The following is a 23,025-nucleotide window of genomic DNA, read 5'->3' on the forward strand; positions in this document are numbered from 1 at the left end:
TGTGTGCCCCTGGGATGTGTACTACATTCAGCACATATCACAGTTTATTTTGCTATTTCGTTTACTTTTTTGTCTCCCTCACTACTCTGAAGCTCTACGAAGGCAGGGAGTTGTAGTTCCCATGTCTACCTAGTGCCCATCATTTCTGACATGATAACTGTGGATTAAGGGGGTGACTGCAGGTGACTGCCCCCAGGCAAGGGAATTAAATAAGGATCAAAATTCCCCTGAGACAAGTCACTGCTGAGCAATACCTATTTAGGTAGAAGCAGACTTTATTATATTATTTGCTGTCTACTTGGAACCCAGTACATAATATGGTTCTGTGATGGCATCAGTGATAAGAAAAGTGATCTTCTTTCTGCCACATAATTGTCATTTATTAAAGCCGATGTTTAGTAAGTTTGGACATGTAATGTGTGGAGAGTTATGTTTGCTTCCTGTTGGCTTTACGAATAAATGAGACGTGTCTAATAATTGTCCTGGCAACACGTCATTAATTTTTTGTGGCACAGAGATTAAAAGGCCAGGCTCTGGAGTTAGACTGCCAGGATTTGAATCCTGAATCTTCCACTTATTAATACAAAGGTGAACTCTTGGGAAGGTAAGGTGATAATTCTGCACCTTACTTTCCCTATCTGTAAAATGGAGTTTACAGTAGTAACTTTCTTACAGAATAACTGTGGTGATTAAAGACGTTAATATGTAAGAAAAGTCTGACACATGGTATACACTCCCAATAATTATTAGCTATTATTATTACCATCTAGTGGTTCTTTTACTGTAGGAGTGGTTTTCAACAATCAAAACTTAAAATGTCCATACCGAGTATCAGCTTAACATGTCTAACATTGAACTTTGAACTTTCCTTTCTAAATTTATTTTTTATCTTGTTCATTCTCATCTCAGTAAACAGCATGCCTTCCATCTAATGGTTCAAATTATAAAAATCTAAAAATCAACAATAATACCTCCATTTCTTTCCTGGCCCACACCAAATAGATTTCCAAGGCCTGCTAAGTCTAGCTCTCAAATGTGATTAAAATCTGTGTTTGTTCCGTCTCTGATTACTCCACGTTAACCACTGTTTGCCCGGACTTCTGCAGGAGCTTCCTAACTGGTCTTCCTACTTTCGCCTTTGACCTTCAATTCATTGCCCCAATTTTTAAACTCCTGGATCAAATCAGTTTACTTCCAGCTAGGAAGCCTATGGCATCCCAGTGCTTTTAAGACAAAATTCAATTTTTTTATAGCCTACAAAGCATGCCAAGCCACTTAAGAACTGTGCGTTTCCCTACCTCTCAAACTTTTTGTTGCCAAATTTGCACCATCAACTGCTAGGGCTGTGGCCACATGAGCCTTTCTGTTCCTTGGCCACTGCAAACCCTTTCTTGTCAACAAGACTTGCTGTTCTCTCTGCCTGAAATACTCTTCCTCAACTCCTTACAAGGCTGAGTATATTATCCTTGAGATCTTAGTTAAAATATCAAGTGCTTGGAGACGGATTTTTTCCCCATTGTTTTTTCTAAGATGGTTTTGCCTATTTACTCTCTTTTATCCACTGCTTATTACTTTCCTGGCACTTCTTATTTATTTCTATTTTTTGCGATCTGTATTTCTTGCTAGAAGCAGCTCCATGAGGGCAGAAACCTTATCTACCTTTTCACCACTGTTACCCTTTTGACTAAGAGAGTATCTGGCACAAAATAGAAATGTAATAGATATCTGTTGGAAAAACTAAAAGACTGACTGAACTCTACTGTGGCAAATATCGATTTGGAGATCAAGAAACTGTAACACTCTCAGTTTATTCATCTATTCAACAAACATGTATTATGGAGCTTCTACAAGTCGTTCATGTATTCTTTAGGTGTTGAAGCACAAAAGGTGAGCAATTTATCATGTCTAATATTGACTTTAAATGAAGTGTTATGGAATGCAGAGGAGGGAGTGACTAACTGCTTAGAGCAGGCGTCCCCAAACTTTTTACACAGGGGGCCAGTTCACTGTCCCTCAGACTGTTGGAGAGCCACCACATACTGTGCTCCTCTCACTGACCACCAATGAAAGAGGTGCCCCTTCCTGAAGTGCGGCGAGGGGCCGGATAAATGGCCTCAGGGGGCCGCATGCGGCCCGCGGGCTGTAGTTTGGGGATGCCTGGCTTAGAGAATGAAATGCTGTAGTGATGTTGAGTTGCTTCTTTTTAAATATTTATTTATTTATTTATTTATTTATTTATTTATTTATTTATTTATTTTTAAGACAGAATCTCACTCTGTCACCCAGGTTAGAGTTCAGTGGCATGATCTTGGCTTACTGCAACCTCTGCCTCTTGGATTCAAGCAACTCTCTCGTGCCTCAGCCTCGTGAGTAGCTGGGATTATTGGTGTGCATCACCATGCCAAGCCAACTTTTGTATTTTTGTTAGAGATAGAGCTTCACCCTGTTGGCCAGGCTGATCTTGAACTCCTGGCCTCATGTGATCCACCTGCCTTAGCCTCCCAAAGCGTTGGGATTACAGGCATCAGCCACTGTGACCGGCCCTTGAGTTGCTTCTTGACAGATGAACAGGGTCACAGACTGGGAAAAGAGAAGGGTATTTTAGACAGAGAGAAGTGCATGCTCAAACATATAAAGAAGGAAACAGAAAGAGTAGGATTGAGGAAACAGAGAAGCTGTTTGGAGTAATGGTTCAAACAGGAGCTGAAAAGATAGACTTGTGCTTGATAAGGCAGTACTGGGCTTTTCGGGAAGGAAAAAGAAACAATTTTGAAAGTTTAAGTAGTTCAGTATTAATAGATCTAAGTTTCAGAAATACAGAAAAAAGAAAGAAATTGGAGGCAGAGAGACATAGATGATGCTATTTTTATGTTTAAATTTTAAAAAGTAGATTTAGAAGATACAAATGCTGTTTTGTGACATGGGTACATTACATAGCAGTGAGATCTGGGCTTACCCCTCACCCAAATAGTATACATGGTGCCCAGTAAGTAAGCTTTCATCCCTCACCTGTCTCCCACTCTCCCACCCTTCTGTTTCCAGTGTCTATTATTCCACTCTTTATGTCCTCATGTACCTATTAGCTCCCACCTGTGCATGAGGACATACGGTATTTGACTTCCTGTTTCTGTTACCTCACTTAAGATAATGGCCTCCAGTTCCATCCATGTTGCTGCAAAAGACATAATTTCAGTCTTTTTTTATGACTGAGCAGGATTCACACATGCACATACTTATACACACATATGTTTGTATATGTATTTCACATTTTCTTTGTCTAATCATCTGTCGATGGACACTGAGGTTGATTCCTTATCTTTGCTATTATGAATAGGGCTGTGATAGACATACAGGTGCAGGTATTGTTTTGCTATCATGATTTCTTTTCTTTTGGGTTTATGCTCCAGCAGTGACATTGCTTGATAGATTGAATGGTAGCTCTAGTTTTAGTTTTCAGAGAAATCTCCATGCTATTTTCTATAGACACTGTATTAATTTACATTCCCACCAACAGTGTATAAGCATTCCCTTTTCTCTACATCCTCACCAACATCTGTTTTTTGACTTTCTTTTTCTTTTTTTTTTTTTAGAATAAGACTTTTTTTTTTCTTTTTCAAAAAATTGAAATACTTTTCTACATGTATCTGTGTAGAACATTTTACATTTAAAGTTTCAATGCATTTTCTTAGACCAGGGATATTGTCCTTTTGTATTTTAGCTGTACTCCTTTCACCCTTGTCCTTTTAATGTTTTCTATCCTCTCTTTTTTTTTTTTTATTGTGCATTAGGTTCTGAGGCATATGCGCAGATCATGGAGGATTGTTGTACAGGGACATAACATGGCAATGTGGTTTGCTGCCTCCATCTCCCCGTCACCTATATCTGGCATTTATCCCCATGTTATCCCTCCCCAACCTCCCCATCCCTCCTCTGTCCCTCCCCTGGCCCCCACCAACAGACCTCAGTGTATGATGCTCCCCTCCCTGTATCCAGGTATTCTCATTGTTCAACACCCACCTATGAGCAAGAACATGCGGTGTTTGATTTTCTGTTTTGTGTGAGTTTGCTGAGACTGATGGTTTCCAGATTCATCCATGTCCCTACAAGGACACAAACTCATCATTTTTTATGGCTGCATAGTATTCTGTGGTGTATCTTTGCCACATTTTCCTTGTTTTTTGACTTTCTGATAATAGCCATTCTGACTGGTGTAAGAAGGTATCTCATTGTGGTTTTACTTTGCATTTCTCTGATGATTAGTTGTGTGGAACATTTTTTTTTTGTACACTTGCTGGCCATTTGTATGTCTTCTTTTAAAAAATTTCTGTTCAATTTCTTCCTTTGCCCATTTTTTGACAGGATTATTTGTTTTGTTGTCATTTGAGTTCCTTGTAGATTCTGGGTATTAGTCCTACCTTTGTCAGATACACAGTTTGCAAATGTATTCTCCTATTTTATACATTGTCTGTTAACTCTGTTGACTATTTCTTTTGCTGTGCAGAAGTTTTTAGTTTAATAGGTTCCGTTTGTCTATTTTTGGTTTTGTTGCATTTGCTTTTGAGGTCTTAGTCATGAATTATTTAACTAGGCCAATGTCCAGAGGAGTTTTTCCTACATTTTCTTCCAGCATTTTGATAGTTTCAGATCTTACATTCAAGTCTTCAATCCACCTTGAGTTAATTTTTTTATATAATGAGACAGGGGTCCAAATGCTATTATAATAGTTCAGGTAACAGATCGTGATGGCCTGGAGTTGAGTAGTAGCACAAGGAGTAGAGAAAAGTACTTCTGCACTCCATTGGGTGACCTTGGGTATTTGGTTCTAGCTAGATCTCCATTTCCTTTCTGTAAAATGAGTTTTGACAAGATAATGTCCATGATTCCTTTCAGCATGATGATCTCTTATATGCCTTAGAGTTTTTCTTTTTCTATAAATGTATCTGTCTAGTTTCCCAAACATGGGACGATATATCATCTATATCGTTCTATCACGTATATATAGACAAGGGTATACAGACTATGGAACAGAAACGTTCAAATTCAAATCCCATACTTACTAATTTTTAGTGATATGATCTTGTCACTTATGCATTCTGTGCCTCAGTTGCTTCATCTGTAAAATAAGGATAGAAGTACCAACCTCAAAAAGCTAGGAAGATTAAACGAGACAACAGAGCTAAATTATTTAACATAGGGTTTTAACCCGATCCGCAGCTTGGGCTCCGGGTTCAGGTTCTTGGACTCGACTCCCTTGCTCGAAGAATTGATCAGAGCCTTACGCCCATGGTAAGTATTCTATCTCCAAGCAAGAGTTCACAGACCAAGAGAATGAGCAGCAATGCAGTTTATTGAGCAAGTGAAGATAAAACTTCCACAGCCTGGAAGGGGATCCGAGTGGGTTACCATTGCTGGCCAGGGCTGCCTGGGCTTATATCTCCAAGTAATTCTGAGTTGCTGAGTGTTTGTCCCCTAGTCTTGTGTGGGGAGAGGGTTTGTGACCATGAGTTACCTCATCTCTCCTCTCAAGTTGTTGAGTGTTTGCCCCTAGTCCTGTGTGGGGACGGGGCTTGTGACCATGAGTCACCTAATCTTTCCTTCTGGTGGTTGTTTTCTAGTTTCTATTGAACTTGCAAGCAGTATCGAAATGTGGTTGAACAGCTAACTGATACTTGGAACACAGCCTCCTGATATGGTTGAAGTACCCATGTTGATGTTTTCCCATGCTAGGATTTCCAAAAGGCTCCCCATTGACCCAAAAGGTTTTATTCCCTCACTATCATTATTATCATCATCTCATCATCATCATTGTTATCATTATTGTCATCATAATCATCATCACTCTTTCTACCTAGGAGAGTGCTTAACACCTAGAAAATACTTAATGCATTCCTGTTGAGTGATTGGATGAATGCAGTAAAAGACAATAACAATTCAAGTAAATTTTGCCCTAAATCTCTACTTAAGTTTTTCCTTTGATTATTTGAATATGATTTTTGTTAATTATATGAAAATATATAAGCAACAGCTAGGTCTCCAGTGTAAATCTTCACCTTGCCATATTTAGGAAGCTTCATTTGAAATGACATATGTGATGAAAATTAGAGTAGATCATAAGAACATGTGGAAGAATTGCCTGGGTTTTGTGACACATTTTCCAATTATTTGTTTGTTTTTGGAAATCCACAATAACTAAATTCTTGTAAATTTTTTGTCATAAATTCTCACATCATTTATTGAAAAATTTTTACATAATTCTTGAGCTTTTACTATTTGTGTGGGTATAACAGATTGGCAATTCTCAGATTACAGAGCTGTTTTGTTAGAATGAGTTACTATTGTAGTCAACTCTGGCTTTTCCTGTGTTACTCTTTTAGAAGCACACATTATTATATGTCCTGCATTACTATGTTCTCCTTCATTTTATGTTTCTCCATTCTGGGAAAATTTCAGAATGAAGATAATAATATAGTGCCACCTAAAATTATCCCCTCAGTTGACAGTGACCTCACCTCTGTCTGTACAACAGGAAAGGAGGAGGGATGTTAACACAGGCCATGTCTGGAGCAACATTGGTTCAGATCTATACATAAGGCTCTTAAAAGCTTAGAATAGGCCCTATAGTACAGCAACAATAACGTTTGAAAAAGACATTATACCAAAGGTAGGATAATATTGTTGTCTTAAATCTAGCGGATGTGGGTGAAGAAAGCTCTGCAATTAATTCTTTGAAGAAACAATTCAACATTGAAAGGAAAGAGAACCTGTTCTCATTCTGCCTTTTAAAATTCCTCCTGTATTTCATTACATGGCCTGTAGTTTTAGTAGTCTGTGGCTTTTGAGGACTTACCAATGATATTCCTGTTTCAGTTCTAATATTTAAAAAATAATTTTGGTATCTAAGCGTTTTTTGTGGCATATTTAATTTTAAATATTTTTGAATCAAGATTGAAGATATTTAGCAAAGTCTTGGATTACGTGCAGCAAAAGGAACTAAACATTTTGTTTTTTTGAGACTACATGACTTGATCTGCCAAATGAAAATTTGAAAAAACACCTATTCTGTCAACTGGAAAATAAATGTTCCAAAGAGTGTAACTACATCTCTGGCACATATTGATGGCTTGGAGGAAGGTCAGGTCATCCTAGTGCTCACTATGCCATCACCGTCTTCCCAGAAATCAAGGAAGCATGCTGCTGGAGGTCACCCAGCAGCACTGTCTATTCTCTATTCTGTTAAAAGAATTTTAAAGAGGTGGCAGCTGGCAGTGATAGTGCGTGTTTGCGATGGGGAGGATGATGAGATGAAAGGAAGCACAGAGTCAGAGAATGGTGGGCAGTAATGGGGAGGGAAGGAATGCTTTTGGAATATTCTGGTGTTGAGTGATTTACCACAGAGTGTTCTTACTGCCTGCCTTTCCACGTGGAAAGATTGGACAGCCTGTGTGTTCTGCCTTCCTCTTGTCCTGCCCTTTCAAAGCTACCTCCCTCAATGCTGCCAGAACAAACTTCCTGCAACACAGGCTTAGTCATGCCAACTTCTTGGTTAAAATCCTTTAATGGTGCCATGGTTGCTCCATAGCAGGGAAAGGCAAACTATAGCCAATGAGCCAAATTTGGTCAAACGCTGTTTTGCATGGATAGTGAATTACAAATGATTTTTACATTTTTAAATGGTTAGAAAAAAATATATATTCTATTTCATAACTTGTACAAATTATATGTAGTTCCAATTTCAATGTCTGTAAATAAAGTTTTATTGAGCCATGTTCATTCACTTTTATATTGGCCATGGTTGCTTTGCACTATGAAGGCAGCATTGAATTCAGATCCAAGGGTTCCTTAAGCCTAAAGTGTTTACAATCTGGCCCTTTACAGAAAAAGTTCACTCTGCCCTATGGGGAAAAACCCACTGCTTTCTGATTCTCACTTTATTAGGCAAGACTAACACAGAGCTGCCTGGAATTTTCCGGCACTGTGCTCTTCCCTCTGTCCAGAATGGCCTGCTTCTAGGCTATTCTCACCTCTACCAGTTACTATTCCTCAGCCTCTAAAGACTCTGCCACAAATTCCTCCAGGAATCTGCTGTGAGGATCCTTCCACTCCTCATGCACCAATCTTTCCACACTAAAGTGTGGATTTTTTTTTTTCTTTCTTTTTTTCCTTGCTGTGTTCTCTGTGCATAATCCTATCCTTGTTCTTGGCTCTTTACATTGTACCCTCCGTAAAACTGCCAGCTCCGTGGGGACAGAAGTCACATATTATTTACTAGTGTACTCCTAACACCAAACACTGCATAAGCCAAGTAGGTAATAACTGATGACAAATGTCAAAGATTCTTTGCTTGGCCAAACTTTAGTCAGGCTTCTGAGTCTTCTGCTAGGTCCATTTGTATGCTTCCTTGTAAAATCCAGTTTTAGCAAAGAGTCCTGCTAAGTTGGTTTAGTAAGAACGCTTATCCTCAGTATCTGGTCATACTTGATATGAGCAGGTTATCTTTCATCATTCCCAAGGTGACGTCTGATCAAGAATCCCATTTAGTTGATTTAGCCAGCAACCTCTAACTGCTCCTTGGCTATAAATGCCCACTTACCTATGTCATATGCATGGTTGAACCCATTCTCTCTCCCCAGTGCATGTCCCCACCGCAATGGTCCCTATACCTATTGCAATAGTCCTGAGTTGCTTTCATGAATATTATTAAATAATTTTTTCTTTAACAGTTGTGGTGCTGTAACTCAGATAGGATTAGACTCATCACAGACCCCCAGGCCTCACACCCAGGACACTGAATGTGTGCCTTTTCCTTGGTCTTCACTCTTGACTGACTGATTGAGGATTCACTGGTGACTCAGACTTCTGAACCATTGCCCCAGACAATCATTCCTTAAAGCTGGCAAGGACAGACAATGATTCTAAAGGTATAATTACATTTTCTGGGGCTGGGTTAGAGACCCAGGCTTCTTTTGAAAGGCACCTCCTGGGCTGGAAACTCTTTTTCCTGCCTCCTTTTAATGAGTGGGAATTATTCCCCTATTCCCTGGGCTAGAAATCTCTTCTTCCTGGCTTTCTTTTCCTGAGTGGGAATGATTCCCTGACTGTGAGCTGAAAGGTTTTTTTCCCGGCTCTCTGTAAGACCTCTCTGTTCTTTCTATTGGGTCCCATGGGAACTTCTCTGTCACCTGAAATCCCTCTTCTTGAACCTCTGCTGGCAATCTGCTCTGCCAGGTCTGTCTGCTCCTTTCAGCCTCTTTCCCTTTCCACCCCAGCTCCTCAGTCCCTGGAGCTTTAGGCACCCTACCCTTACTGGGGACTCTCAAGGGATTCAGAGTTCCCTCAAAAGCAAGTACTTGAGGCTGAAAAGAGAATTTAAAAAGGAACTATTTGGAAACTAGGAAAATGAAGAAAATTTAAATTCTTCTCCACAAATATTGGTAAAAAGCTTTATTCCTTATTGAGTAGGTAAGCTCAACTTGTGCCATTTTCATCAGAAATACAATTTGGTTAAAAATATGGAGATAACCAGCGAGTTTGTATTACTTTATTTCACTACTTCATGACTAAAATTTTTACATTTTTAAATTGATACATATAAATGTACATATTTATGGAGTGCATGAGATGTTTTGATACACACAGACAATGTGTAATGATCAAATCAGGGTAACTGGGACATCCATCACCTCATTTATTATCTCTTTGTGTTAAGAACATTTTAGATATTCTCTTATACCTATTTTGAAGTATGCAATGAATTATTAGTACCTATATTCACCCTACTATGGTATTGAACACTAGAATTTATTTCTTCTAACTGTATGTTTATACTCATTAACCACATGCATTGTACACTTCTTCCCCTTTTCCTTCCCAACTTCTGGTAATCATCATTTTATTCTCTACCTCCAAAAGATCCACTTTTTTCAGCTCTTACATTTCAGTGAGAACATGCAATATTTTTCTTTCTGTGCCTGGCTTATTTCATTTAACATGATGTCTTCTAGGCTCCTCCGTGTTGCTACAAATGAAAGGTTTATTTTTAAAAGCTGAATAATATTACTCCATTGTGTATATACAACATTGTCTTTATTTAGTCATCTGTTGATGAAAACTTAGGTTGATATCATTTCTTGGCTACTATGAATAATGCTGCAATAAATATGGGAGTACAGTTATCTCTTCTATATACTGATTTCCTTTCTCTTGGATATAGATCCAGCAGTGGAATTGGCTGGATCATACAGTAGTTTCATTTTTCATTTTTTGAGGAAACTCCATACTGTTTTTCATAATGGCTGTACTAGCTTATGGTCCCACCAATAGTGTATAAGTGTTCCTTTTCTCTATATTCTCACAACATTTGTTATTTATTACATGACAAAAAATGTTTAAAATAAAAATCCGTAAGATCTGGTTGCATCTGCCTGTATATTTATGTATGTGCACATGTATATATCTAGGTTTGTATGATATATATACATGATTATTTTTGTATGTCCAATGGCATTACAAAACTAAAATACCCTAATTGGCATAGGAGTAAGTGAGCACTCAAACAAATTAAGTATTCATAAAACTCTCAGAAAAATAGAAACTTACCCAATTGGTTTTCTGAGTTCATACAAATTGCTTAATAACCTCTGTGAAAAAAAAAAAAAAAACAAAGGAGTTGCAAAAAATTGTGAAAATCTTATCTTGTGTAGTTAATACTGACTGTGATTGGACAAATTTGTTATAAAGTTTTATAAAAAATTAGTTTTAGTAGTACATTGACGCAAAAGTGGATTTTCGTATTCTCTGTTAAAAAGTCAATGGTAGAAACAGAAATAACATTTAATGTTATTATATCTGCTGACTACTCATGTTGATGAAATTTCATGTTCCCTTTGTCAGAGAAATTAACAATTATCATGATCTTTACCTGCTGAACTTTAATTGTATGGACGAAAACTTCAGTTTTCTTGGATTAAGATTAAACCTTGCCATTGATAACCTAAAATGATAATAATTTGAAGAAAATGTTAAATTGGGGTAATTTATGACTGAAGAGAAATTTCTTAACAGTGAATGCAATACACGTTTTATTGAAGTATTTGTGCAATAAGTATCAATGTCTTCACGTTAATAAAAACATTTATTTCATACTTATGGCTAAAAATCACTTTCTCAGAACTCCTCCCTGTACCCCATACCTTTTTTTATTTTGGAATGACTATTTTTAATTTTTTTAGTTATTTTAATGATGCATGATAGATACACATAGTTTTGCAGTACATGTGATAATTTAATACATTCAAATAATTTGTAAAGATCAAATCAGTGTACTTTGCATATTAATCAGCTTAAATATTTGTCATTTCTTTTTGCTAGAAACATTCAAATTATTCTCTCTAGCTTTTGAAATATACAATAGATTATTGTAAATATAGCCACCTTATTGTTCTACCTAACACTATGCCTTATTTCTCTTACTAGATTGTATATTTGTATTAGTTATTTCTAAATGTGTTTTGTTTTAAGAATAATTCTTAAATTGTTTCATTGCTTTTGTTTGTTCCCTCCAAAATTCATGTTGAAACTTAATCCCCAATGTAACAATATTAAGAGGTGGAGCCTTTAGGAGGTGATTGGATCATGAGGATTCACCCTCATTGATGGGATTAGTGTCTTATAAGAAGGCTTGAGGAGGGGAATTCAACTCTTCCATTCCTTCTGCCATGGGTGGATGCAGCTAGAGGTGCCATATTGGAAGCAGAGAGCAGTTCTTATGAGATACCAACTCTCCCAGTGCCTTGATCTTGGACTCCAGCTCCAGAACTCAAACTCACAAAATATATTTCTGTTCTTTGTAGATAATCCAGTCTCCGGTATTTTGTTATAACAGCAGGAACAGACTAAAACAATTCTATAGCAGGGTAGTAATAAAATAAAAACCTGTTACAAATTCATGTAAGACATATTTTTGAGAAAAAAATGTTTATTCATTCTGTAAAAAGTGAAAGCTAAATGTATTATTTGTTTGCAACTTCTTCAGAAAAAGTATCTATAGAATCTGTTGATACCTCTGTTTGTTTCCTACATGATTTCATTTTAGAACTTGAACAGTTAATTCTTATTTATTTCTCAGTCTTCCTCCGTATGCAAAATGAGAAATTCAGGTAATTCCTTATTCAAACATATTGTGGAGGAACCAGTTGAGTTTCCATTCAAAATATAAAAATTTTAAACATCACAACCAGAGAACACTGTCAGACATGCAATTTTTGTCCCTCTTTTTGGTGATTTTCTTTATCAGGTTTATTATTAACATGGGGTTTAGCTTAGTTGGGCATTGAGTTTTGGTGGTTTTATCACAAAATTTGAATTATTTTTTCTTTTTTCAGCCTTTTATTAAGCATCAACCTCAATAAATTGTAGGCATTTTGTATTGCTACTAATCAAAGCTATTAATTACTGTAGATAAAAACCAGAGCGAGAGAGATCATTTGAATTCAAGAATAAAGAGGCATCTAATTGCCATAAAGATCCAAATAATAACAAGTTATGGAAAAAATATACCCATTTTATTTATTTTTAAACTGTTATTCTTCACTGTCCTATGTACTGGTCTGTCAGAAAGCTGTGGTATGAATGACATGTAGATCAACAAGAAAAACAACCAAGCCAACCACTTGAAGTGAGGCTAGTCCTGACAGGTCGAGGATCAACTCTGGGTGTTGCAAAGCTTCCGCAGAATCCTATGATTTGGTTTTCTCCGTTGCTTCAACAATGATTGCTTCATCCAAGTGGGGGCAGGGACAATACCAAAGAAAGCCCTTTACTTCCTGACACATGCATTCTGTGTTGAAGAAATACCCCTGAAGAATACACTTACAGCTCAACTATCCAAATCAATAATTTTTTTCTAGAAAAGGTGACGCTGAGAAAAGGCTACACAAGAAATCCTATCTTTACCTCTGTGTGTTCATAGTACTATAGACAAGCCTCTTCAGAAGGAATTTAGCCTAAAATAAGATTGTGCCTTTCCCTACACATAACTTATTATCACTTGTTTGGTAATTTAGAGCAAACTTCATGTTTATTCAAACAATCATGATGAGACAATCCAGCTTTATTTTATAAAGCTTCTTCAGACCCCCAGTAAGACATATAAATTGTGAAATTTTGAGGACTCAGCAAAGCTTTTGTCCTCTTGGAGAGTGGTGGGAGTAAAGTTTATGAAGGAGGGGAACAGAAAAGTCAAAGAAAAGTTAAGTACAATATAGCAAATCTTTACTACAACTTTAGAGAGGGAGAAAATGTATCAGAGCAAGATACATTGGAAGCATTTCCTCTTTAAATGCCCTTCATAAAATTACTTGATTTTTATTGGGGGAGGGAGGAAATTGCCAGATCCTTTCTAAAAATGTAAACTACCATGTTTTATAGGCTATAAATAATGAAATGCCCCTTCATCGTAAGTACTGTTCTGTTAAATTTGAGAAGTCACAAATCTTACGACTTTCCAAAATTGCAGAGAAGGAGCATTTTGTACTAAATGCTTCTGCTATTACATCGACTAGGGAAACACTGACTACTCTTGAGGTATTTCTGCTGCTGTCTTCCTGGAAGACAAGCCAGGGAATAGAGCTTTCCTTGCCTCAGGCTGCCTGTTGGCTCTGTGTAAAAATGACACCACCTACCTCTCAGTTATGTTTTGAAATTGATAGTTTACCAAGCACTAGGAATTCTTTAGAAAAAAACAGCCTCCTTATGCAGCATTAGCATCTTAAGACAGTCTAGTACTCTTAAGTCATTTAAATCTTTAACACACTCTTCATTCGTTTTTTTTTGTTTTGTTTTGTTTTGTTTTGTTTTGTTTTTGAGACAGAGTCTTACTCTATCCACCCCAGGCTGGAGGACAGTGGTGCAATCTCCATTCACTGAAATCTTCACCTCCGGGGTTCAAGTGATTCTTGCGCCTCAGCCTCCTGAATAGCTGGGATTACAGATGCATGCCACCATGCCTGGCTAATTTTTGTATTTTTAATAGAGAGAGAGTTTTACCATGTTTGTCAGGCTGGTCTCGAATTCCTGACCTCAAATGATCTACCCACCTTGGCCTCCCAAAGTCCTGGAATTACAGTGTGAGCCATGAACCCAGCTTCATTCTTAAAGTATGTTTTCAAGTGCTAGTCTTTAAAAACTATTTTTTAAAAGTCAGAATGCCATTTTATTTAGAAATTACCGGGAAAGAAAGTGTTTGAAAGGTGTGCTGCATAATACCAATTGACCAGGGAGCTCACATTTCAGCTGATAGTTTTAATGTTGTGTAGAAAGAGCCAAAGTCATTTTTAAAAAAATTTTCTTAAATATACCTTATTGTAATGAAGACTTCAGTTTAACAAAGGTCAGTCTTGGGCCAGTCGAAAGAGGAAGAATAATTGCAAGAACTGGATAGACAAACACAGCAGATTAAAGACAGAGACCAGAGTAGTTACAGGCATTCAACTAACATGTTGTCAAGTCATATTACCATTGGCTATGCTTGTGCTTAAGACTGATTTTCAGTATACTATGAAGGAAAAAATTAGTTAAGAATAAATATGTTTGGATCCTAAATTTACTAACTTACTTCTGAAATTAATTATTACGTTTGTGCTTAAGACCGATTTTCAATACACTGTGAAGGAAAGAATTAGTTAAAAATAGTATTAAAGTATGTTTGGATCCTAAACTTCTTAACTTACATGTGAAATAAATTGTATTTTTTGGAATTTTTTTAAAGTTTTTAAATGTTATGGTTAAAATGTTGCCCCATTTAGCATGAAGTTATTTTGATGTGTCTAGAAGCTATCACAGAAAATAAAATTTAAAAATATGTAGTAGATAAGAATAAATCTTCTTTGTGGTAGAGTAATTCAGAACAATTTTTTATAAGACAAAAATGAAAAGGCTTCTAAACTTGATTTTTCAAGTTACATTTATTACTAACATAATCCCAATTTTCAGTATGCATCTTTCAAATACAGTCTTTTGTAATAAACAGAAGTGGAAATGTCAATCTATTTAATAGGACAGCACAATTTTTTCAAACAGAAAAATGTGGGCCATGTAGATATTAGTACTTTGAATAGAAATCAAATGTGAAAATCTACTTTCTCTTAAAAAAAACAAACAAACATTTCTGCAATTTCTCTCTAATTGTAATAACTGAGTCTATTTGATATAACTTTTTATCCAAAATTTCAAGTCACTAATGCATATATATATTTGAGCCCTAATAAGTTGGCCTTTTCCAATGTATATAATGGTGCCAAAATATAAGAGACATATTCAGAGATAAATGAACAAGAATCCATACATCTATAAAACTCAAAATACAAGACAAATTTTAAATCATCTTAATAATGGATACTTCAAACACATGCATTGGTATAACATTTAATCTCAAGAAGGAGGAAAAGTGCCAAATTAGTGTCTCCGTGACTGGCACACTCTACTTTTAGGGAAGGCTTTTTAATTCACAGTAAAACTCAAACTCTTTCTACCTATGTGTGTTCTCCTAATAAACAAATGTTTTGTAACAAATGTGGTATGCACTTTCAAAGCAACGGCTCTTCTCTACACATGCTGTTATTCAGAAGATAGTACTAACTCATTTTACTTTTGTGAGAACAGTGGTAGTCTACATCTTCTCGCCCATAGGAATCAAACTTCACTGTGGCAAGTGTCCTGTCTCAACCATTAGCTTCAATGTGAGCAATCTAACTTTATTCATTTTCAAGTATACAAGAATAATACAGTACACTTTAGGATGATTTGACAATGGCGCTTTAGCTTTTCAGAATTCACATCTGCAAAGTGTGACTTTTCAAACCACTGATCTCTGCTGCAAATATAGAATGTTCTTTTCCTTGTGAGTGAGAAATGTGCAACTTTCCTGCCATTTTCTTACTTTTTCCTTTTTCTTAATGTCTAGAATAAGTTCAGATAGCTTAATACAGATAATATTGATCTAGTACCTGCAAAGAGAGAGAAGTCTGTTTTATACTAATAAGCAAGTTTAAAATATCACTTCTCTATTTTGAGTCTGCTGAAAATTTTAGTGAATAATGCAATCTATGTCAACTGAGGGAAATAACTCCTAGCACAAATAAAAGAAAGCAATGAAGTGGAACAGGACCCTGGCAAGCAAAGTATTTTCTGCTAAGTCTTTCCTATCTTAGTTTTAAGATATTAACAAGATATTCACTTCAAATCTAAAATGATTCAACCACTATTTGAACCAAGTGAGGCTGTTATGCAGGGGATTTCTGAGAACTTGCTGACCAATCTATACATCAGGCATTATATTTTAGGATTCTATAGAAACTCTTGGGAGTCAATAATTATGTTTTATACATTGACAATTTTAGAATATAACCATAGGAAGTATTTATTTTTTTCTTTTCTCCATCTCTTAACGATCTGGTCTATCATTGCTAATAGAACCTACTGTGATTTCTTTTTTCTTTTCTTTCTTTCACGATAAGGTCTTGATCGCTTGCACCCTGGCATTACCTTTTATTCTGTGAAATATACCATGATTATAAGAACCATCATAATGATACATTCAGGACCTGAAAAGTAACACAAAGCAAAATTATCACCTTTAAAAAGCTAAGAAAATTTTGAATACTCCAGATGGTTTTTTACTTAAAAATATTCTAGATACCTGCTTAGGATGTCAAATACATTGATTTTTTTTTTAGTATTTACCATTTTGTGGGTAATGAATTTTTTTCTATTTTCCACTTTGCAGGTAATGAATTTTTTTGTATTTAACACTTTGTGGATATGGCAATAAGGAGCACATGTTTGATCTGATTGTTTGATGGGCATGCTAACAAGGCATGGGTCATGGGATCGATGAAACAGCTGCTTAACTTCCTCTGGACATTCTAATGACAACTTCCTAAAGAAGTACCACTTGTTACATAACCTTCTGTGGCATGTTTTCTATAACTGACTAAATGATCATGATCTACAATTGCATGATTACAGACATATTTATGTACCACTTCCTTAAATCCATTGATAGTTTTAAATCTTCACATCAACACTCACTCCATGTAACACGTAACACAAAGCCTGCCACCTAACAATTCCTTTTGGGACCTTTATTGTTACATGTAGTGACACTAATTATCTAATCCACTCCTAAACGTAATCTGATATTTATATCATGAGCAACGAAAATAAACAATGCATCAGAGGGCATTCTACAAATGAGAGAATCTCAGAATATCAGAGTTGTTAAGGATCTAAAAGATTCAATAATCCATGGCTGGGCACAGTGGCTCATGCCTGTAATCCCAGCACTTTGGGATGCAGAGGCAGATGAATCACCTGAGGTCCGGGAGTTTAAGACCAGCCTGACCAACATGGAGAAACCCCGTCTTTACTAAAAAAAAAAAAATAATAATAATAATAGCAAATTATCTGGGCATGATGACACATGTCTGTAATCCCAGCTACTCAGGAGGCTGAGGCAGGAGAATCACTTGAACCCCGCAGGGAGATGTTGCAGTGAGCTGAGATCACGCCATTGCACTTCAGCTTGGGCAACAGAGTGAAACTCTGTCTCAAAAAAAAATAATAATAATATAAAAAAAGGTTAGCTAATCCAATTGTCTCATTTGACAAATGGGGACACCTGAACCCAAAGTCTATTCCTGTCATAGGCTTCTGGCTTAAAATAGATTAGAGACAAATCACATACCTAAATCTTTCTATTCTCCACACATCATGGCATTTCCCAAAAGTCCTTCCAAAATGTATAATAATCTTATTCTCATATGTTTATTTATTTCCGAGAACTCCATATTTTAATTATTTTTTAAATCTGAAATTTATTAGATTTTTTTAAAAAGTTGTAGATAAATAATACCAAGGAAAATATTTTTATAAAATAATTGCTCACAGGCATGCCACTAAGATAAATTTCTGCAATGTTATATTCCTTGCTGTTATAGGTAATGATAATTAGCACTCCATATTCCATTCATTTCTTCCTGGACTAAGGTTCAAGGAAGAAATACTTAGTTTTATTTTATTTGAGTAGAGTTTAGTTGCATAGACTACCTATAAATGGAATTAAAATGATGAATTACATATAAGTGGCAGCACATCAATGCAGATTGTGAAATTTTCTTTAAAGTAGTTCTCTATGCATCAGCTGACAAGGAAGTGATTCACACTCACCTATGTGCCTAGACACACAAACTTAGATAAATGACTTATGAAAACAAGCCAAGGCCAAAAGTTAATCTAAATCTATTAGAAAAGTTTAAAATACCTACAAAGGAGCATTTTTTAGAAAAACATAGTTGGCACATGATCCATTCTTCTAACTTTCATGTTTGGCGTCTCCATCCCCTTGGGTGTGGGTTGTAGTTGTAATCAGCTACTGGAAGAGAGTAATCAGACCTGGTTTCTATGGACATGATCTCGGAATCATTTCTTGAGGCCTGCCTATAGTATGCATATGGAAACCGTGAACCATATTGGGAATTGGTGGACATATTATTATTGGCTGTGACATTATACTCTTGCCTTCCACATGAGCCCATATAGGCCTTGTGGGTTTGAGGAACATAGGACAGTCTCTCATTCCAGTCCTCTGGAGGCCCTGGAAGCACCTTCCTCCGAGCTGCTGAGACCACATTTGCCACAATGGATTCCTGGATGTTTCTGGGTCTGAAAGCATCATCCACTAGACCGAGAGGAGACTTTGCCGCTGCTTCCCAAGGAGTTGGTCTCTTGTTTGCTTTCTCTAGTCCATCAGTTGGCTTGCTAGAGTAACTATAAGTTGGCTGGTATACCCAAGGAGATGTAGAAATGGTGGGTGGGACTGATCTTCCAGGAAGAGAAAGGGAGTGTCCACTCTCCTAGAAACAATGAAAATATCAATATATTTTATTCATTTTAGTTTGTTCTGAGTGTTAGTCTAAAGTATTCCTGCCACCATTACCAAGCAAGTACTGCAAAAAAAAAAAAAAGAAAAAAAAAAGAAAAAAGAAAGAAAGAAAGAAAGAAAGAAAGAAAGAAAAAAGAAAAATAAAACCCAGAATGCTTAGTCTTAAAGCCAGGACAGGCTGCTTGTCCCCACCTTTGCAGAAGTGGGCAAAATACAAATGGTGGGCTGCCACTTGACCCCACCATTTGCACTTGGCCTTCCTAGTTGCTCTCCGTCTGTGAACCCATAGCCCCATCTGCTGTCATCTTTCTTAGGCATAACCACCAGGGGCAGGGCAGGGGTTCCATCATCACTGGGAACCACTTTTCCTTCTCTCTGCCCTCCACACAGGCATATGTGCATTCACATCCCACCCTCATTCCTATTCTGTTTTCCTGGTACAAAATAAACAAAACCTATTGATAACCTCAAATTACTGAGTTTTTTACTCTTCCCAAGTGACTCTTAACCTCTTACCTAATTTTGGTCTAGTGAATAAATATAGCAAAAACAAACAAGAGCTCCTTAGATGTAGTTAACATTATTGGTATGATTAAATGGCTGGTCCTTTTCCTTTCAAAATCTATTTATATGGCGAAGATCACATGGACCTTTATTTTCTAAGTGGAGTGTACTGCCTTTGTCTCTGAGGGAATTATGCCTGCTTCTTGTTTCATTTGCATTTCCTTTCACATGTATTAGATTCCTATTTCTTTGAGAGTTTGTATCCCTGCAACATTCCTCTGCGTATACTTAATATTCTGCTTGACTAATCACAAGGCGATATTATTAATTTTTATTAATATTTAGAGTTGGCGCCTCACTCTGCTACCTGGGCTGGAGTGCAGGGCGTGATCATGGCTCACTGCAGCCTGGGACACCTAGAGGACAGGAATATCAATTTTGAAAGTATCAAAACATCCTGTTTTCTAACAAAAAACATTACCGCGGTTAAAAATGTGCTCTAATTTCATGAACAATTTCAACACCGTTTCTCTTAAGTTCTTAACTTTGGAATGAATAACAAAACCTGAATTTGGGCAAAATATCTCAGATTCATGTGTTTTCTTTTTGTTTTTTTTTTTCCATTAGGCACAAAAAGAAGGTAGCTTGTTCATTCTTGGTTTCTGTCTTAAAAACAAGGGGGTCAATATAATGAATCTTGATTCTCTCTTTTTAATCATTTGAATTTTACTTACAATGGTTGAACCTTAGCAAAAACTTTCTTTCACTAATCTTGTCTTAATTCACAACCACTTATAATTCTCTTTACTATACATTTGGGTGAGGTCTGGGGAATCCTGGCTTTTAGTCACCTTTAAGGCCTTAGTTTTTATTTCACATTATTTATGTGTTGATTTCATAAACTCATTTAATACAAGTTAACATATTGTACACCTAATGTTTCCAGGTACTCTTCTATAAGCTGAAGATGTAAAGATGATAAAGTCCTTGCCCTCAATAAGTGCACAATCCAGTACTAGTTTTAGCCCCACAGTGGCTGAATTAAGTCAATTATAGAAAACCAGTTTGGGCTGATACAGTGGCTCACGCCTGTAGTCCCAGCACTTTGGGAGGCTGAGGCAGATGGATCACTTGAGGTCAGGAATTCAAGATCAGCCTGGCCAACATGGTGAAACCCTGTCTCTACTAAAAATACAAAACAATTAGCCAGATGTGATGGCACACGCCTGTAATCCTAGCTATTCAGGAGGCTGAGGCATGAGAATCACTTGAACCCAAGAAGCAGAGGTCACAGTGAGCTGAGGTCACGCCACTGCACTCCAGCCTGGGTGACAGAGCAAGACTCTGTCTCAAATAAATAAATAATAATAAAGAAGATCAGTTTAGAGAAGATAGAGAAGAGACTCTAACTATCCTGATAGAAAAAAAGAGAGAGTCTTCTAAACTGTGAGAAGTGGTAAGACTCAGCGTAATGAGAAATGTAGCTGTCTTCTGTGGCATGTGTCTACATCTCACTTGTGTCCTTTCTATGGAAGAGTTAAAACAACACTGGTCTACAGAGTCTCTGGTAGAGTTTTCAGAGTCCCATGATTTTACTTATTGTGGTCTTTGATTATGATAGAGGCAAGAGGCAGAGAAATTCTAGACAGACAGGGGTGTGTCCCTGGTGAAACCCCACCTTCAAGCCAAAATAGCTTGAAACCCACGGTCCAAAGCGAGAACTTCTATTCCTGTTTGCCCATTCTCTTCTGAGTGGTTCTTTCTGAATAGTGTCTTTTTGCCAATAGAATATTGTTTTTTCCAAAACTATCTATGGACTGCCCCACCCATATCCTGTGCCTATAAAGACCCCAGACTCAGTTGGTAGAGGGAGAGAGATGCACCTTGGAGGAGACGGCCAGACTACAGAAGAGATGGCCTGACTTCAGGGGAAGACAACCTGCCCATCCTCTTTGCTCTTCAGCTCCCCTCTCCACTGAGAGCCATTTTCATAGCTTAATAAAATACATTGCCCTTCAATTGTCTGTGCAATCTCATTCTTGGACACTGGACAAGAGCTCGGGATCCAGTGAGTGCAGGTACCCAAAAAGGCCATCACACTGGCCTTTTGGCCTCCCTGGTGGAGGGCAGCCACTCCACAAAATGAGGCGAGTGGCCAACTGAGCCGCTAACAAACCACCATCCATAGACAGCAGATGTAACACTCCCTCTGGGCTTTGGGGTCACAGGCACCTCACCTGGGTGCCGCCGTGGGCCCACATGAAGTTTGCTCCTGCTGATGCTCAGAGTGGCCAGCCGGATCCCACACACTCACTCATGTGCTTCCTCCTGCAAGGGGTTGAGCACAGTGGGCTGAGTAAACAGGGCACCCCTGTTGCGGGTCTGGCAAAGAGGCTGCAAAAAATCCTGCATCAATTAAATGTAGCATCTTGAGGGACTGTTTTGGCCGGTTATTTAGGTATTTAAATAGAAGGCTGAAGGGCTGGTAATAAAGGGAGCTGAGACTTTGCAGAAATCTAGGTGAGGCCTCTGAACATCTATGCACGTGTTTAATTCACTGGCTAATAACTGGAAAAAGAAGTAATTATCAATATACTTGGGAGTATTAAGTACTATGTGAAAGCATACATTGCAGTGATAAGGCATCCAAAACACTGCATGAAAGACAGGAATTACTTTTTGATGTTCCTCTCACACACTGAGTTTGAAAATATTCAGAAGAATTGAAACGACACAATTTAGAAAGTCCAAAACGTTATTGAGTGATATCCTATTAAAAAAGAGATGAATGTGCAAAGAGAAAACGAAAACACTGAGGTATGCTATAGAAAGAGTAAATCACGGCTTTCTGAAGAGAAATTAAAACTAGGACTGTGGCTGGACGCAGTGGCTCATGCCTGTGATCCCAGCACTTGGGGAGGCTGAGGCAGGCAGATCATGAGGTCAGAAGATTTGAGACCATCCTGGCTAACACGGTGAACCCCACATCTACTAAAAATAAAACAAATTAGTTGGGCATGGTGGCCTATGCCTATAGTCTCAGCTACTTGGGAGGCTGAGGCAGGAGAATCCCTTGAACCTGAGAGGCGGAGGTTGCACTGAGCTGAGATTGTGCCACTGCACTCCAGTCTGGGCAACAGAGTGAGACTCCATCTAAAAAAAAAAAAAAAAAAAAAAAAAAACTCGGATTGAAGCTGAAAGCAAAAAGCTCACATCAAACACACATATGAGAAACGTAACAACAGTCGTGAGGAAAGAATGATCAGCTCAATGAGCAAAATAACCATTGCTCTTCTACATTTCCCCAGACTGACAAACAGACCTTCACACTCTTTCAACTACTAGTCATAGAGGATAAAATAATAAACTCTTTTAGGCTAGCGATCCAACTGGGATAGAAATAAATCATTCCGTAGGTACAATATTGTTTCTGCTTGTGCCCAAAATACTGCGGGCCTCTAACTGTTACCAGCATCCATACTTCTAATTTTAATGGATTTTCCCAAAGCAATTTTCATAGTGTTCTTTGGTGCTGTTTCCTTCCCTCCATCTCGTTTCCAAGGCTCCTGCTTTTCTCTGCTTGG

The 23,025-nt window shown here is 37.4% G+C and overlaps 1 protein-coding gene across 2 annotated transcripts in view; it reads right to left on the reverse strand.

Annotated features, from left to right (window-relative positions):
- Positions 1-14,898: 14,898 nt before the first annotated feature.
- Positions 14,899-23,025, reverse strand: part of SYNPO2 (synaptopodin 2) — a 167,081-nt gene continuing 158,954 nt past the window's right edge. The window contains exon 5 of one of the 2 annotated variants that reach the window (XM_003929738.4): positions 14,899-18,908. In XM_003929738.4, the coding sequence (XP_003929787.2) occupies positions 18,375-18,908 (534 nt within the window). In that variant the 3' untranslated portion in view covers positions 14,899-18,374. The remainder of the gene's footprint in view (positions 18,909-23,025) is intronic. The other variant, XM_010340351.2, reaches the window with a different exon arrangement.

This window comes from Saimiri boliviensis, chromosome 3 (assembly GCF_048565385.1).
Source record: "Saimiri boliviensis isolate mSaiBol1 chromosome 3, mSaiBol1.pri, whole genome shotgun sequence".
In the NCBI taxonomy this organism is placed as follows: Eukaryota; Metazoa; Chordata; class Mammalia; order Primates; family Cebidae; genus Saimiri; species Saimiri boliviensis.